Here is an 18,176-nt window from a genome sequence, read left to right as displayed (position 1 = left end):
CCCCACTTGTGACAGGTTGCCAGTTTGAAAAGGAGCTATTTCCCACCACCCTCTGGGTGCAGCCTGTCAGCCAGTTCCCCACCCACCGCACAGACCACTTGTCTAGACCGTAACGCATCAGTTTCTCTAGGAGGAGGCTGTGGGAAACCGTATCAAAACCCTTGGAGAAATCCAAGTAGACAATGTCCACCACTCGCCCCACATCAACCGAGCAGGCTAATTTGTCATAGGCGGCAATCAGATTTGTCAGGTAAGATTTGCCCTTGGTGAATCTGTGCTGGCTTTTCCCAATCACGTGCTTCATTTGACTTGTGACAGCCCCTAGGAGGATTTGTTCCATAACTTCCCCAGGGACTGAAGTAAGACTGATGGGCCTATAATTACCTGGATCCTCCTTTAAGCCCTTCTTGTCGATTTCGCCCTAACGTACCTGATATCTAATCAGTTACCCTCTATTGTAGTTGCTTCATGAGCTGACTGATGCCTGTCCTCAGTTACCTCCCTAGAAAAACCATAGTGGCTTTATTACATTGACTGAATTCCCCCTTCACATTTTAAAGATTGCCTGGTGTTTCTTGTTTCTGGATAAAGTCTGAATATGATTTTAATAGCTGGAGTCTTTGAGCAGCTGGAACCATCAGCATCTTCTCCCACCATTTACCTCTGCAGGTGTTTTGAGCAGAAGCTGGATTTTGTAGTCTCTAACAATTTGGAAATCTCCAAAATGGTAATAAGTAGCACGCTGATTGAGTGCATTTTCTTTTTGTTTCTCTGTGATACAGTTACATGTGTTCAGGGGAAAGAAGGTGCCAGGGAACACTAAACTGCTGAATTTCTTTCCCCCTCTGCTCTTTCACTTGCTCACCCTTTCTTCCATTAACACATATTTCTGTGGCTATTCTACATTGTAAATGACAACCAAACAAAGAGTCTTTGAAGAAGTTTTATGAGTGAAATAGTAAGGTTCCTTGATAGTAGAGAGTTGTACTTAGACACTGAAAAGCTGTAGTGTTCCTGTAACAGAGGAAAGATAGCTAAAACAGCAGCCATAGCATGCATGAGAAAGTTTTTGTACAGTCACACGGATCCACGAGCACACATAAGCACATGTTCTCTGATAAAATGTAAGACAATACTGTAGTCATAAAGTCCAATGTGTGAATGTGAAGGCAGCATGTGAGCTGATACCTGCAGCATTTAACCTGAAAATGCCCCAAGTTGTGTCTAGGTGGTCTGACTGCAGCTGACCTGGGGGCCTCACTGTGCTCCTCACCAAGTCCTGTTGTAGAGGGACTCTGACCCTGCAAACTGTCACGAGTACCAGAGGGAAAACCTAAAAAATAAAATTAATTGCCTGTATCTTCTAGTATAGGGTTGTATGTATATCTGACATCTCTATAAAGGGATGTAAAATGCTGCTGTTATAATCTGGCAGTGTGTAAGTCCTACTCAAATTACTATACTTTGGTTCTTGTGTCCAGAGGAGAAGTTCTGGTGAACAATGAGTTGGGTAACCAGGAGCATTTTGGGCTTACAGAAAGTCATTCATCAGACAAAGTGGAAGTATTTCAGCCGCACGTTTGGAGTAATTTCTGCTTGGTGACAGAAAACAAAGCCAAGTTACTAATGTACAGCCTCGTGAGCTGTGGAGCTGACCCAGCAGGCGGGGACGGAGCTGGACTGTATCCTTGTGTTTGCCGAGAAGTGCTCACCAAATCTGGGTTTGCGGGGCGGACACCCCATATTTGACTCGAGGGGAAAGTGCTCAAATCCCTGTTGATAACAGGCTCATACGTGTCATTTAAAGTACATTTTTTGGCTTGCGGGACTTCTGTTACAGATGGCAATTCACAGCAGTGAAGGAGTATAACTGGCTTAGAGGAGGATGAAGGGTTGGAAATTAGGTATGCCATCTTATAGTTGTAAACTAGGACGTTTTGTTTCATAGTATGTGTGCCAGGGCCTGAATGAAAGAATCTTCCCTTGAAGTTGTTGTCATAGGAGTCTATAAGAGCGATTACATGGCCACACCCACATCGTGGGTCCTTTCACCCTTCTGCAGGCTGTGTCTTTTCTGCTGTTTCCCTTTAAGCAAAGAGTCTCAAACGTACATTTTCCTAAAATCTTATTTGAAGAAGACAGTTTTTAATGGAAAAAATAAAGAACTGGAATGGACCTGATTCATCAAGGCATTAATGTCGAACCGCCTGCTAAGGAGGCAGTGGACAACTGAGGAAAAAGGAGTGGTGAATCACCCTGTAACAACATTTTGAATTTAGTTTGTTAAATTTTTAATCTCTGTTTAGCTCATGGTCTCTGGATATTACTAGGAGGCACTTGAATCTGAAGGCCATAGAGGTATGTAGTTCATGTCTCCACACAACAGAAATCCATCTATTTTCATATTTGTTTGCCCTAGCAGCAGCAGACAAAAAAAAAAGCAAGGATTTTTACAGTCTGAAAAGGATTTTACCATTTCCATAGCTTGTGCAAACAGTGCGGGCAGTTTATTAAAAATCTACCAAGGGGAAATTTTTGGAGTGACTGATGCATAATTTATACCCTGAGCCTCTGAAGGATGGATTGTAAAAAAGCCAGTGTTGATCAAAGGAATCGTTAATGTGCTGCGCAAGTTATTTGGAGGTTTGACACATGCTGAGTTTTTAAACTAATCTCTTTGAATAAGTTCCTTGAATGCCTCAGTGCATTCAGTGAATGCAGAACTGGGAGAAAAACGTTTCTCTGGGTTTCAGAAATGAAACTACCGATTGACAATGAAATAAAAAGTTATCTGAAAACTCAAACAGAGCCAAATTAGTCTCAGGTGGGCAGGATTAAACAATGTGAAGCAGACTGAATTCTTTATCTTTAACCAGGTCAGGTCAACTAGCACTTGCAAGATAGAGAACCTAAATAAATTGTCAGAAGAAAGTAGATAACATAGGTGGGATGTTCACAAAATGAGAGGGAGGAAATGACTGAACACAGTGAGAAGTGATAGGACCAGGAGGGGAGGAAAGGAATAAGGAGGTAGCAAAAAATGGGAATGGACAGCTGAAGCTGGCATTTCACCTGCATGAATTGCTAGCAGCATGTAAGGAGCACTGGGGGCCTAACAGAAGAAAACTATGCTCACTGTGATTTATTTTTGTAGTCTACATCTCGTGTAAGATTCAGCAAAGCAGCTTCAGTTGCTGTTAGAGAAGTTGCTCTGATGGTTTGGGCCTGAAGTTTTGCTTAGTGCTCCAAAACCCTTTGTACTTATTACTTCCCTCACCATGACTGAATTCAAGAACAGGGTCACAGTCACCATCCCTCAGTGGCTGAGATTTCATTACTAAGCTCTTGATTGGTATGACGGTCTCAAAATCTCATCATATCAATGCTGTAAAAACATTACTCTTGTACTGCAAGCAAACAAAAGAACTGGGCTATTAATATTACTGGGCACATACCATAGTTGTACTGAGAAGCTGCAATTATAATCAGGATTCATTGTGCTGGGTATTTTACAGACATATGGATATTATATGATTCATTTCCTGTCCCAAAGAAATTATGGTATATAGAGACATGTAGACAAGTCAAACATATGGAAAAGAAAGGAAGTATTATTTTTGTTCCACTCTACCAATATGGAACTGAAGCATGTTAAGTGGTTAGTCTACAGTCATGTTCGTGAAGCATAGAAGATCGGGAATGGACCTGAACCTTGTCCAGTGTCAGGTCTGGACACAACAAATTAAGAAAACTATTGGCTTGGATTTCATCTGACTGGCAAAAAGCATTCCCCAAATTCTTGCACCAACTATTTGCCCCATTCACGTCTCACTTTGAAAACCAGAATGCTGCTAAAACATGGACATGCCATAAAAACCCCATCTGAAATAGGTTGTACACGGGCCTATACATCTGAAGATGCTATCCTGGCCTGGCAGCACTCACCACTGTTGCTGCGTTTCCTGCTTATGTCAAGGGTGCCTGCAGAGCTATCGCCTTCCTCAGGAACTTCCGCCAGGTCGGCTGTCTGCAGGGACAGAAAGAGCAAATAAGATGGGATATGCCAGAAAAAGTGAGCAATGAGGTGAAATAAGACCACACAAGAGCCTCTGGGGAATGTAGTAGTTGGGTGCTATCAGAGCAGAGCAAATCAGCCTAATGGGATTGCAGAAAACATTGTATCTGGTGATGCACAACAAATACCTACTTCACAGAGAGCAGTGAAAGCCCAGGAAGAACTCCAGACCAAGCTTCCAGCCTGAAGTACAAAAAATTTCTGCAGTATAAAGTGAAGTGAAAGATAAGGAACAAAGGATTATGTTAAACAACATGGTTCTCTGTATAAAATAGAAGGGGCTTGGGGGAATTTGTAGATCCTGCAGGTATACTAAATAGCTGTCTACCAAGACTGGACATTAATTGAAACTATTGACTATTAATTTATTAACCCTGAACACATTATTCAGTAAAATAACTGTAACGTAAGGGTGATTTTAATTCTGTTAACATGCTGTGAAAGAAGGAGCTGGAATGCGATGGAGCTGATGAAGTCAGTCTTTAAATATCCGCCCTCACTTTCTTTTTAAACAGTCATCTGGCTGGTATGGTTAGGGAAAAATGAAACCCAAATGTTGTTATTAGAATTACTATGATTTCTTATTTGTATCATATTATTGTCAATTGTGATTAGGGACCCATTGTTCTAGGGTGTAGGAAAACGTGGGATGACATAATCCCAAGCCTCAGAAGTATACTCTGCATAAAGCACCAGATTCCTTGGTTGGGTAGTTGGCTTCTCCATGTATAGTCCAACAGGAAGCAGGAACGGCTCCAAACAGCCCTGTCCGAATCTGACCTTATGGAGCTTCAGTTTCTGAACTCTCCACATGTGACTTCTTTTGGATAAAACGTATTTTATAACCATAAAAAACCAGAAACATTGAACTTGAGTCAGGTGCTCTCTCTAATCTGAAAAACTGTAAATCCTTATATGGTCCTAAGCTTTATTTATTCTTTGTTAACAGGATTTTAAGACACATGGAAGGATTTAACTTAATTATTCCATGACACTCTAGAATTATACTGTACACATAGCTCTGTCCATTGCTTTGCAGACCTTTGCCTGCGTTAGAGGAAGAAAAGCCAAACGAGGAACGTTCACTGCCTTTGTTCAGGGAGCACAAAATCTGAATTGCTTTACAGATTTTTATATGTTTTTTTTCCTTTTACTAATGTTCACAACAAGGCTTTTTTTTTAGAAAGTACTTTGACAATTTTATTTCCCCTATCTAGTACTTTCCTAGCTACTTCTCCATCCAAGAATACTAATGAACAAAGAGATTAAAAGTAGATTTATGCCACAGTTATCTTGTGGTTATCTTGTTTCCCTTGTGATTTTAAGAGCCTTCTACTTTACTGCTCTGTTACGCCCTGTTTTTAGAGTCAGCCTTTCGCAGCATTTCATGCTTGTCTTGCATCTTGCACAAATGGGTCACCCCTGGATGAGAAGGCACTGCAATAGCAATGCTAACACAGAGTCAGTGTAGAGCATATCTAGGGATTTCTAGCTGCTGGGTGGGGAAGGGAAAGACTGGCTTTGTTGAAATAGTAAGTCCCAGCTATTTTTCAGCTCATTGCTATGGCATGTTCCTCAGTCTTCATAGACTAGCTTCGTAATTGCAGATTAGCTTCATATTTTGTGGGGTACCACTGCATATGGGAAGCACAGTGACTGTCTCTTCAGTATATACCTCATCCAAAACCTCCTGAAGTAACCTCAGTTACCTTTAATGATTTTTCAGTCAAAAGCTATATGATAAATGGTCTAATAGAAATTATAGAGGTACAAAGCTGCTTTTGAGAGGAGCTGATCCACAAAAACTAAGAACTGGAATCACATTTACATCACCTCAAGTGACTTTCTGTATAAATGTGGGTTGCAGAAGCACATTTTTGAAGGAAGCAGTAGGTAGTAAATCTGGAGCATATGGCCACTTTTTTCTATGGGAAATGCAGAATCCAGGCTGAAAAATCACAGCGGGTGCGTCCACACTGCTCAGTCATGTTAAAAATATCTTGGCTAGTTCAGAGCAAGAGGGTTATCGCTACTCTGTGCAGAGACATGAACGGCAACCCTGGAAGCTTCATGGCTGTAGAGGCAGAGCACGACTCCTAGGCTAGTCGCCTTTGCTTTTAACTACCTTCAGCAGGAGCAGCTATGCTGCTCTGATCCAGAGCAAGCCCTTTGACAGCTTGGACACCACCTGTGAGGTGCAGTAGGATCCCAGGTGTCACCATGTCCCTGGTGACCCTCGTTTTGTCACATGGCAGAACCTTGAAGAACTCCCCAGCTCCTGGGGCTGGAGCACATCCCAGACGCAAAGCCCCAGTGCTGCTGTGAGCCTCACAGCTGCATTGCTGCTTCTGCTTTGAGAGGAGCAGAGCAGCACAGAAATGAGGACCACTGGGGAAAAATCTTAGTCCCTGTGCATTATTGTGCTGCCAGCTCACATGCCCTGGTGCATTTTTACCTGGGGTCTAAGGACTGTGTCACGTCCCTGCTCTAGCCGCTGGTCAGTGCCTGCTCCTGGGTCACACACAGCTGTAAAGCTCCATGGCCCCATCATTTGGTTCAGGTTTGTGTCTGCCCCTGGTTTTTATCCTTGTCTCAACCCACAGGCTTGCACTGGCAGAAGTTATGGTTTCACATGTCTGTTTATTCAGTTCTCTAATGTTTTCTATTTTCTGTATGCTGACACGTGTTATATTCTCTCTCAGCCTCAATACCTTGGAGAAATTCCCATAATGAACTTGCGTTCCTCATTCTACACCCACACCCCACCTAGTTATGATCAGCTCCCTAGGGCAAGCTGACACAGCATTCATGATTTCTACGCCTGAGTTGTCATTCATAATTCAACATAATGCTTTATTCATTTAGAAAGCAATAATTACATTTGTAGAACTTCTGTTTCAAAGTAAATTAAATAATTGAAAGAAAGAACTGTAATCACAATGCGACAGGTGGTAGAGTCACTTTGGTTTTAAAAAAGACTGGAAATTACTAAATTCCTTTTAAGGCACAAACAAGGGTGGATAGAGGACATGTCCTTTAATAACGCCCTTACAGATTTCACTTAGTTTTTGTTTAAATTTGTCTGTCTTCTTTCCCATCTGACACAAACGAACGTCTGTTTAGGGCCACCTATACCACCTGAGGTTACAGTTCAGCCATGTGAATGAGCATACACTTAAGTGCCAGGGAAGTGCTGTACCAAGCATAAACAGATTTTAGCACAACTTCAAATTAAACATGTAAGTGTTTGCTCTGAGGCCTGGAGACCAAGTCTCATCATGTCTCTGTGCCTGGTGATTTTTATTCTGAGGTGAGTGCAGGACAGAGTGTCAGATAATATGGGTCTGATTTTTAGACATGACAATCAGCTTTAGCCTCCAGTGTATTCAGGTGTGATTCTTTTTTTTTGGGGGGGAGAGAGCAGGGAGGATTTCTTGGGAAAAAAGAGAGCCCCAAGCACAGGCTTAAGTGCCTGTTTATGAGAGGTGAGAGGGTATGAAACGTTCTTTCAACACCATGCATGAGCTCCTGATCTCATGGGTCCCAATACTGTTGAAATAACCATTTCTGTAAGAAAGAAATTGGTAAGTGTTATTGTTGAGCTAGGTATGGATTTAGCAAAGGCAGGGCTAAGGGAGCTATCATTTCCCTTGTCCTCCTTCTCCAGCTCTTCTGCCATGGTCCTGAAGAAGTGACTGTTATGACAGGAGAGAGTGAATGACAAGGATTAACACGAAGGTGAAAAATGTCCCTGTCTGGATACAACAAGCTGAGCACACCTGCCTGTGTTTGGGTTTTGGAGAGAGGAGCCCAACTCTGTGATGCTCCCCTCCTCAGTCTACACTGGGCAGGGGTGGAGGTGCCAGTCCATTGCCTTGTTGCAGTAGCAGTGGCTTAATTTTGGCTGGGCTTGTACTGTGGAGCTTGTACTTTTAAATCTAGGCTCTGAGGACTCCAACCCATCGCTATCACTTGTATGAAGGGTAAATGCCCACCAACACCAAGAGGCAGGATGCATCTACTCCAGCATGACGGTTAAATATGTCTGTTCCACTTTTACATAGATATGCAAAATCAAAAGAATATAATTTCCTCTTCCAACCTGATAAAAGAAGATTATTAATTTAATTTGTATTTTTCTTTTTTTCTCAAGAGTCATCTAAAAGATACCTAAAACCTGAGTTTGCAAAAATAACATGTTTTCTGGTCTCATTTTGGAAGCTGGGAGTAAGATTTTTTTTTTACAGTTTGAAATACAAGTTTTGTGAACTCTGATATGAACTCCTGTGAATGAATATCTGTTGCTCCTCCACAAAGAAAATGGAAGAAAGATGTGGGATACTTACAGAGTTTCTGTTGGGAGAGTCAGACCCACTTCCAGAACTGCTCTTTTTGGTTTTCTGAGCTAAGGAAGTCCCAAAGCGGAGAGTTTCATACACAGGGTCAACCTTATTTCCACAGGCTGCAACAGAAGGAGCAAAACATGCATCAATCCCTTGAAGATATTTCTGGTCATGTTCCTGCTCCACTTGGAGAAACACCTGCCTCTACCAACATGTTGGGGTGTATGCTTAGACACAAATTGAGACACTATCCTGAGAAAAAGTGTTCGATGAACTTAGTGGAACTGGCTTTTGCTAGCGATTTTCTGTTTCCTCTCTGCTCCCATAAAGATCATCCTCCTCTCATACAGGCTCTTCGGGTCCCTGCCCTTGCCTTGTCTCTCTTCACTTGCCATCCTCCTTCTTAATCACCACCGATGCTGCCTACACTGAGGTAAGGAGGACAAAGTACCAGGAGGTTTTAATCCACGTTTGCTGCCTGTTCCTACCACTGACCTCTTGGATTGCTCTCAACAGCAGATGCTTGAAGGGAAAACCCCTGCATCGTGCCTGAGCATCCTTGTGGTATGGGTGGGCCATCACCTTTATCCATCCACCCTCACAGTGCTACTACTGGGCTAATTTGGATAAACAGGATGGCCTGGATCTTCCTTGAAAGGTACTGATATCCCCACTGTGGGGCCATGTGGGGTCTGGAGGCAGGTGTGAGTGGGTACCTGCTGTTGGGAATGTGCTCCAGGTTGCTCAGCTCAGTCTAGGGGTAGCCAGAAAGGCCACTACCCCCATTGGCGTATGTTTGTTCAATTCTCGCTCCCACTCTCCCTCATAGCTGGCCCCAAAGTCATCTCCCATGGCAGAGAAATGGATGTCTTCAATTGGCATGAGCAAATCCAGTTCAAATCCTCTTCTACATACTGCATTATTAGACCTCAGCCTCCCTTGCAGTACAAGGCGGTAGACACATAGAATACAGTACATTTGTAGCACTGTATAGAAGGAGGGAAATTTTGGCCAAAGTACTGAGAAAATACATGGGATTTTGAATTTTGATGATAGCAAAGCACACCTCATTTTTTTAGCCAGAGCTTGTTCAAAATGTTTCTGTTACTTCTGACAAAAATGATGGAAGTTTTTTAGAAAGAGAAACTTAGATGAAATCCATGTAATTAACTTTTTTTTTTTAACTGCTGAAAACAAGTAAATGTCCTCAGACAAGTAATTTTAAACTGACTGCCTAGTTTTGGCTTTCATTTTTTGTACTGCCAGGCTTGCCTGGCTAGAGTACTGTTGGGGAGAAATATTTTCCAGAATCAACTCAACTTCTCCATTTCAAAATGTTTCTTTTCAGGAATTTGGTATTACAGTGAGCAAAATCTGGTCTTTTAAATACTCGGACAATGTGTGGACGTGGTCAATAAGGAAGAATATGAGAAAAGTAAGAAGTGTGGGTGAAAAAAGACAGGAACCTAGCAAAGTCCCTCAAAAGCCAGACTGGTGGTTTGAATGCCTCCTGCTGTTTTGATCTCTCTGTCGTTTATCTGATTTTTCCCAGCTCAGACCTTCACCTCAATATTCCAGTGTTTCCTCCCTTTTAAGTTCCTACCTTGAGCTCAGGTAGTTATTATTATAAACAGGGTGATTACTAAGAGGTTATATGTATGGGGTTTTGAGTGAAACGCACAATAAACACACCCTCTCCTCTTCCAGCTTTGTATCTTTGAAGTGGTCCTTTCCTGAGACGGCAGAAGGACATCCAGTCACCGAAAGGAGCTGGAAGGCTGCTGAGGTTAAATACCACGGCTGGAAGTCTGCCGCTGCTGTTGCAGAGCACTGCCAAAGGGAGACTGAATGGAAAAGCAATCAAAACCTACCAATAGGCATCACTTCTTTGATGCAGCCAAACTGTTCATGAATGAGTAGTGGTGAGCTGTAGTACCGTCGAAATCCCTTTGGCTGGAGGGAGAGAAAGCAAAAACAAATGAAGTGGATTGCTGCCATGACTGACGTAGTAGAAATAACCTCAGCTCTTCGGCTAGTGGCGTAACAGTGTGGCAAGGCTGGAAATTTGTCTCCTGTTGTTGAGTCACTGTGGGGTTTATAGATCAGGAATTTATTTGATTTTTCTCCTGGAAAAAAACATTTGCTGTATTTATGCAGAAGGAGGAGGGACTCATTTTCAGCCCCCCGCCCCCCCTTTTTCTTTTGTCTTACTCAAAAGCAGCACTAATTAATTGCAGCAGAAGTGCTGAATCATTGGAGGTTCTAGGAAGTTTCCCTCTCCCTTTCTCCTTATGTAATGTGATTTTGCATTGTTTTGCACTTGCTAAACATGCAACTATTCTTCCCTACCCTAACTCCAAATCCTCATGTACCCATGTGTGCACTTGTGAAACTCAAGGAATTTAGAGCCTTTCTATAGGTTTTTATAAGGTTTGCTGCTGACTGACTGCAGCTTCCACTGCTTTTTTGTCTTGTAAGGTCAAAAAACTCCCAAGTCGTCACCAGATGACTACCCAAAATGAAGGTGCTAACATCTAAGTCTTTGGAAATGCCTTTCAAGGTATTAGAGATTGACAAATGGTCTCTCAACTTTCTAATCTTTGCAGGCTATGAGATCTTCCAATCACAGTGAGAAGTTGGAAAGCCTCATGGGGATGTGCATATTTTCCGTATCCTATGTTCAGTATACACCAAAAAATGATAGACAACTAGTTCTTTTGCTAATGAGCTGCAGTATACATTCAGAAGGAATGAGGGGGTTGACAAATTTGGTTTCTTACAGGAATAAATTCCAGATTCTCCAGCCTCAGTTTACCCCCAAACAAACTAGATTGAGACTCAACATGAGCTCATAAAACTCCCGTGACTTTGCTGGACAACTTCCTGCTGTAAATTTGGTGTCTACTTTTCTGCTTTTTAAAACTAGTGACCACAGAGCTGAGGCTGGAACCAAGAAATGCGTGAAACAATCATGTGATTTAATATTTGGCTTGTCCAAGGCTTGCAGTGAGGTCATTCAGCTCGTCACAGACCAACTTCCTATACCAGAATGCCTCACACTAGGGCTAGGATTATGGTTTAAATGCACAAAGATTTGCCTCAGGTGTATAAACAACAATAGCATTCACTGAATACTCTTGGAGAGAAAAGATCTTTCCAGTGAAAGGTGGGTTTTCTAGCCCTTTTCAATGCTTGCATTTTTTCATCATTTAACACAGTGAAACTGTCTGGGTTTAGCTTGTATTTGTCTCAGGTGCCTTCAGGTTGCAACAAACCTGAGAACATCTGAAACATGAATATATATGTTCAGTTTTCATATTCCAAATGGTCATTTTTTCAATTTCTTTTTCTAGGAGTAACCAAAAGAACCATATTCCCATAAAAGTCATCAAGTTGGGTTAGAATCATCTCAAACACGGTGTCCTGCCTTTGCCAATAATGAGAATTTGCTACTCAGAAGGTGACCGGGGTACTAAGGTGCTGTGTCCATACAGGGGCAGGTCTCCTCCCAGCCTCTCCTACTGAGAGATTGCTTCAAACTCTGTAGTGTCTCACTGTGAAGTATCCTTTGGTTTTCTTTTTAAGATGAATTATGGTTTTTCTTCAAGCCCTAACAGTGGAAAAAACAATAAAACATAATTTGAAGGATTTTTCATTTGTTACAATCCATTGAAATATTTTGACTAATTTAAAGCATTCCTTGAGAGATTTACACGACAACAAGAACAGTTTAAATCAAGGGAATTAATTCTGTAATTCAGCTAAATTTGGATTATATAACTGTATTTTCACATCCACAATGCAGACTAGATTTGTGTTTCATTTTTGTTCAGGTTTTTGAGTAGTATCAATTGCCCAAATTGATAATAGGACAGCACCTGACTTTACTTTTCCCACCTCAGTAAAATGACCTGGTGTCAGTTCTATTAATGCACCATCTCGATGCCAGCCAGGGGGTCAGGCACACAAAGCAAGTGGCTCCAGCACAAGCTGGTGCCTCCCACCGCACTTGCTGCCCTGAGCTGCTCACTTACCAGCTTGCCCATGCAACGCTGTTGTCCAATACTGTCTACACACTTGTGGTGGATGCTCATCTTACAAGCCTTACAGCGCAGTCCGTGCTTAGCGTTTGTCCCTGTGAAATGCATGGAAATGGTTTAATTAGATGAAATCAATAGTTTCCATGCATTTAACAAATGTCCTGAAAGAACTGATGGGGAGGTCAGTTGCAGTAGAGTAAATATTGACAGCATTCTTTACCTTGCCTACTTTTTTTTAATGTACATTTATACATGCGTTTTCTTTACAACCTCTCCATTTTAGGCTTTTCTCCCCCAGGCTCTTTCCTAGGCTATTGCTGCCTTTAGATATACATTGGATTATGCTCTGTTGTATGATAGTCTTATCAGTGATGTCTCTGCCTCATGAACATCAAGCAAAATCCCTTTGCTATTTTGAAAGGGCTTGGCACAAGAGCCATGCATGGCTGAGGGAGCCACTGAAGGAGCACTCAGGCTCTGGAGCTGCCCTGGGGAGCCAGGCCATCAGCGGAGGGCCAGGTTTTGTGGGTGAGAGGTAGCTCTAGGGGTGTGTGAGAGGGCTAAGCCAGCTCCCTTACCGCTGCCCACCCATACATCTAGGGACTGCTGCTCTCATCTCCCTGGGCCAGTGCTCAGAGGGTGCAGGAAGGGCTCCTTGCACACCCCTGAGCAGGGCAGTGAGGGTGCCATGGGTCTGACCTTGCTCTCCTTCACTGGCAGTGGAAAAGTTCAGTGCCATAGGTAGGGGAGCTCTGGGAGAGATTTTGCCTTACAGAAGCAGACTTCTCCTGCTTGGGCAACAGTAGTTCTGCATTATCTTCAATGTGGACCTACTCTTAAATGACAGAGCCTAGTCTGTTCACTTCAGGCAGGAACAGTCATTCTTATTCATACACCTGTAAGACTTCCTAAACTACGCAGAAACAGTTATGCTGCAGCAACTCTTTTATCCCCAAGGGACTGTATAAATGGAATGAGTAAACAACATGTCAGTTCATTATCATCTACTGTGAGAGTGAGTAAGAAACAAGGTAGTAAAAAAACCCCAAAAAACTCTTGACATTTTAACCGGCCCTCATTAGTCAGACATGATAGGAATATTAGTCAGAAGGATCCTGCATCTGAAGCTACTCATGTAGCTCTTGGTTATCTGAGTAGTTCATGCCATGTACATGCTGCTGACTTAATTCAGTGAAATGCTATGTCTGACAGAAGCTCTTCAGGGAAGGGCTCATCAAGTTGGTGACAAAACCCGAGCCTTGACAGGACCGCTTTCAGGGGAAGAAGTCCCTGAAGTGGCCACTTTCAAGCCGGACAGAGGCAGGCTGGAGGAGCTGGGGACGGTTGCAGTGAGCCAGGCTCAGATGTTTCACTTGTGCCCTTCTTGTAGGCCAGGGAACCAACATCCTCCCCACCTTCCTACTGAGACTGCTGGAGAGATGAGGAATGAATGGGGCTGTGTGGGGTGCACCCCAGGGACTCCCGTGGAGCGGGGGCAGTGCCTGCTCCCTGCTTGCTTCCTGCCCGGCCCTTCTCTGCTGAGCTGATGCACGGTGCCTCACTGCTTGGGTATGTGCAGGCATCTAACCTCATTCCTGGCGTCTTTTTTCCTGCTAAACACAGGTTTTACTAGAAGAACACATCCCTGGTTTCTTTTTTTTTTTTTCTCTGCAACACATCCCTGGTTTCTTTTTTTTTTTTTTCTCTGTGTGGTTGCACTTGGATTGCTGTGCTGTGAGGATTTTTTTAGTTAAAGTTTCTTTTCAATAACACATACTCAAACCAATATTGACTTCTGTGTCTTTGTGCTTTTATTACTGATGATGAAATGCTGAATCACCCTTCCTGATGGTCAACAACTGACACAGTGAGAAAACAGGACTTCCTCCACTTTTTTTTATTATATTTATAGGGTGGAATGAAAAAAAAGGAAAATGACATCATACTTTGCCTATAAAACAAGTATTTAGCATCAGTGTTTACACTGGGTCTAATTCTCCTCTCACGCTGGTCTGTACTGGCATAACTCTTACCTGCTTTACCAGTTACTCTTGAGATTCAGCTGAAAAGGCAGTCAGTCTCACAGTCCTTTCTGCTGGCTGTGTTATGCTCTTCCAGCCATTTTAGTGTTAACGTTACAAGGTGGATATTGCTCCTTACGTGTTATAATCATGTGACCACAGAAGATACACATTTGTCAATATAACTGCGCATCCAAATGATGTGCAAAATGAATGCAAAGTATCTGTGCTACTTTCAAAAATCAAAACACAACTTCTTCAGAACAGAAATCTGTGGTCATGTGAAAATGAGTAAGACAATAAATTACAAAAGAATAGCACTATATTTCTATTGCTGAATGCCATTTGTTACCTGTGGGTAGGTAAGTAGTGGCTTCAAAGAGAGGAAAAGTATTTCAGTCACACACTTGAGTCTACAAGAAGTCTTTGTAAATCAAAATGAAATTCCCTATAAATACCAAAAACTTCAATCTTTAATTCATTGCCATTTCTAACTACTTGGTTTACTGTGGGACTAGGCAGCTTGGAAATAATTTGCCTGTATCTCCCTGCCTCCCACTGAGGAATAACTAAAGGGCTTAAAGAAGAAGCATTTATTCTGTATTTACACTTAACTACCATATCTCAAGCTCTGAAAATGGCATTTCTACAAGACACATTTTCTTTTGTCCCCAGGATAATTCTGTCTTCTGTTTCTGATCTCCATCACACTAAATCAAACCTCCTCAGAGAATCGTGGCTAAGCTATTTCAAAACTGTGTGCCAGAGATTAGACAACTACATATTGGCAATGTATCTGACCCAAAAGTTCCTGAGATTCAGAACTGAGGCACGGCCACAGCTCATGTTACGGAGGAGAACAGATCCACATTTGGTACAGGTGTAAACGAGACCAGGGTTTGACTCGTTTCATCAGTTTTTGGCCTCCCATGTAAGCAAGCTTGTTGACTTTGCAGTTGCCTGAATGGGGCTGGTTTTGGAAGGCATCCTGGTAGTTTGAAACAGAGAAAAAGCAGGCAGAACATGGATCTTGCAAACAAGTTATGTAAAGTTGAGTGAGTATGGTGAGAGTCCTACACTCATGTTGGTATAAGAGAGGTATTTCATTATGCCTGAAGTAGTGGCACAGGATATAGCAATGTTTTGAAACATTATTTGCCAATAAATTCCCCCTGAGATCATGTGACAGCTAGGAATTTGGTCTGAACATACATTAAATAGTAGAAAATAAGTGGTATTAATGACTAACAGTAAAAAATGATGATAACAACAACAACATTAATAATAATAATGATAAAAATATAATAATACCACCACCACAATGGGGCAGACTATTTGAGGGCAATTTGTATCATTTAACTTATCTGCCATAGGGTACCAGGGCTTGTTTGAAGTTGAAAGCCTCTCTGTGGTGTGCTTTTTCCCACTGGGTTAATCTTTCTGTAGATTGAAGCATGGGGAAGGGGAAGAGTAAAGAGAGAGTTCACATTTGAGATGGCCACAGCAGTGTCTGGAAAGGGCAGTGTTCCTGCAGAAGTAGTGAAGTCTGGGATACTCAAACACTCTCCTCAGGGACTTCTGCTGAACATACTCTGATGACCTGCAAGCCTGACCACCACTCTATTGTTTGCTTCCTGCTCCCCTAAATAGCTGACAGCCTGATTGCAGCCTACCATTTATTCCCATTAGCAGATATTCCCCTATGCCAACCTTAAAGCACAGCTGGAAACTACTGGTATAAAGTACTCACTGAAATGTCTTAGCCCACCTGGAATCATTTCAATTTGTGGTGGATCAGAAATAGAGAAACTAAAGGCTTAGCAATTAAGCTAAACTTGGAGTACCCTAACTACTTTTTTCTCTGGTTTTCATTCAAAGGGGGAGTAGAATAACAGCTTTGATGGACTCTGTCATTACTTTCAAAAAGTAATCATCCCTCCCACCTCCTTTCTCCAAAGACCCTTACTAAGGTTACTTAATCAAATTGTTAAATGCTGAGCATGCCAGAACAAAGGTTCTGCTCAGTCACTTTTTGATTGCAATCTAGGGATGTTTTTTATTTTTATTTTTAATAAGGCACACTACTTCATTCATTGAACAGGGTGGACAGTGTTCCATGAATGGGTAGCTCTATTCAGTACTTCTTTTTTACTTTCATCAGCCAGTGTGTGTCCTTAAGCATCATCTCTTGAGTACCATATTAGCCTAATTCCAAATACAAGGTGATTAATAGCCTCATGGGCTTTCCTGTGGGCTCACTGTCTTCGTCTCTTTATGCCTTGCAATATGAGCACGTTTGCCAAAATTTGAATAGGACGGCTCCCATTTGAGGGACTAATGGGTAAAACTGTCAGAGGTGTCATTAATACAGCACTATTTGGCCCAGATGCTGGCATTTAAGTTGTAAAAATTGCAAGCTGCTAAAACTGGGGGTTTAAAATGGAAAGAACTGGCCATGTTTAGCTGACTCGTAGTGCCCGTAAACATAACTGTCAATGTGGTCATGAAATTCATATAGGAAAAAAACACACATATGTTTGCACATATGTCCTCTATGTCCTATGTATTAATGTATCTATTAATTATCTCAGTCTGTAAAGGCTGGTATTCCTTTTGCAAATGAAAAAGCCAAAACTGACCAAAGAAACAGTGTTTCATTGGAAGCAAATGAGGAAATTTCACATCAGGATACCTGAGTAGCTCTTAAATAAACTTACAAATGATGTTCTGCCACAGTCATTTTCTTCAGATACCAGCGAATGCATCCAGACACCCGGCACTGGAAGGACGCATTGTTTTGAGAAGCAGGTCATGTTTAATAACACCTTACTAGAAATACTCTATGACTGGGTCAGCTCCCAGTTGAATATCTAAACCAGTGGCTAGGTTTTCCAGAACAGCCATGGAAAAATGAATCTTAAACTGTTCTGATAATCTGACCTTAAATACTACCGGAAGGACACACTGCATCACTTTTGTAAATTTAAGCCTTTTTTGGAGGAAGCCTAAATGGAAACAGAACACCTCAATATAGGTGAACGGAAATATTTGGAGGCAGAGAGAGACAGACAAGACAGGGCAGAATTTGATTCCAAGTCTTTATGTCCATCTCTCCTATAAAAGTAATTTAGTAACTACTAAGCATTTCAGGAAAGTGACATTTTTCCTAAGGGATGCAAATGAGAATTATGTTTGTCATGCACATGCGAAGGTAACCTTTATCATCCTCTTGGCCAGCACAGCTATGGCTGCAGCACTGTTGGCTGATGCTTTTTGCCTGTGGTTTCAAGATTCCACATAAGATTAATAGCTAGAGGGAGAATGAGCCCTACAGCCTGAAGAAATCTGAAAGAAAACTGCAAATGTTGGTAACAACATGACGTTACACTGACTGTATAAAGATAACTATATTAGGCACTTATGCTAAAGTGAAAAAAAAAAAAAGGAGAGGATAAAAAGATTCAGGTCTGTAAGAGAGAGAAAGAAGGGAAAGAGACACAGGGAGACTGTCACCTCCACCTAATCCAGCTGTGACCCAACCACTATTTTTTATCATTCCAGCTGAGAGGAATGTGCCAGTCAGAAATTGTTTTGATTTAAAACTTTCATAAATAAATAAATTTAAAATTACATATTTTCCATAGAACTTTAACTTCTGCTGTGGGAGGCTGATAAAAATAATGAGTGCCTTGCCCCT

General features: G+C 41.9%; 1 protein-coding gene across 2 annotated transcripts in view; it reads right to left on the bottom strand.

Moving 5' to 3' along the window:
* The window catches only part of STAC (SH3 and cysteine rich domain), a 75,008-nt gene that overhangs the window by 15,662 nt on the left and 41,170 nt on the right, over nucleotides 1–18,176 (bottom strand). Inside the window, exons 3-6 of one of the 2 annotated variants that reach the window (XM_009272423.1) lie at nucleotides 12,453–12,553; nucleotides 10,290–10,371; nucleotides 8,422–8,537; nucleotides 3,946–4,027 (exon numbers count right to left, since the gene is read on the bottom strand). In XM_009272423.1, the coding sequence (XP_009270698.1) occupies nucleotides 3,946–4,027; nucleotides 8,422–8,537; nucleotides 10,290–10,371; nucleotides 12,453–12,553 (381 nt within the window). The remainder of the gene's footprint in view (nucleotides 1–3,945; nucleotides 4,028–8,421; nucleotides 8,538–10,289; nucleotides 10,372–12,452; nucleotides 12,554–18,176) is intronic. The other variant, XM_009272424.1, reaches the window with a different exon arrangement.

This window comes from Aptenodytes forsteri, unplaced genomic scaffold (assembly GCF_000699145.1).
Source record: "Aptenodytes forsteri isolate BGI_AS27 unplaced genomic scaffold, ASM69914v1 Scaffold398, whole genome shotgun sequence".
Taxonomy (NCBI): domain Eukaryota; kingdom Metazoa; phylum Chordata; class Aves; order Sphenisciformes; family Spheniscidae; genus Aptenodytes; species Aptenodytes forsteri.
The sequence above is the reverse complement of the archived record's forward strand: the minus strand, read 5'-3'. Positions and strand labels throughout refer to the sequence as shown.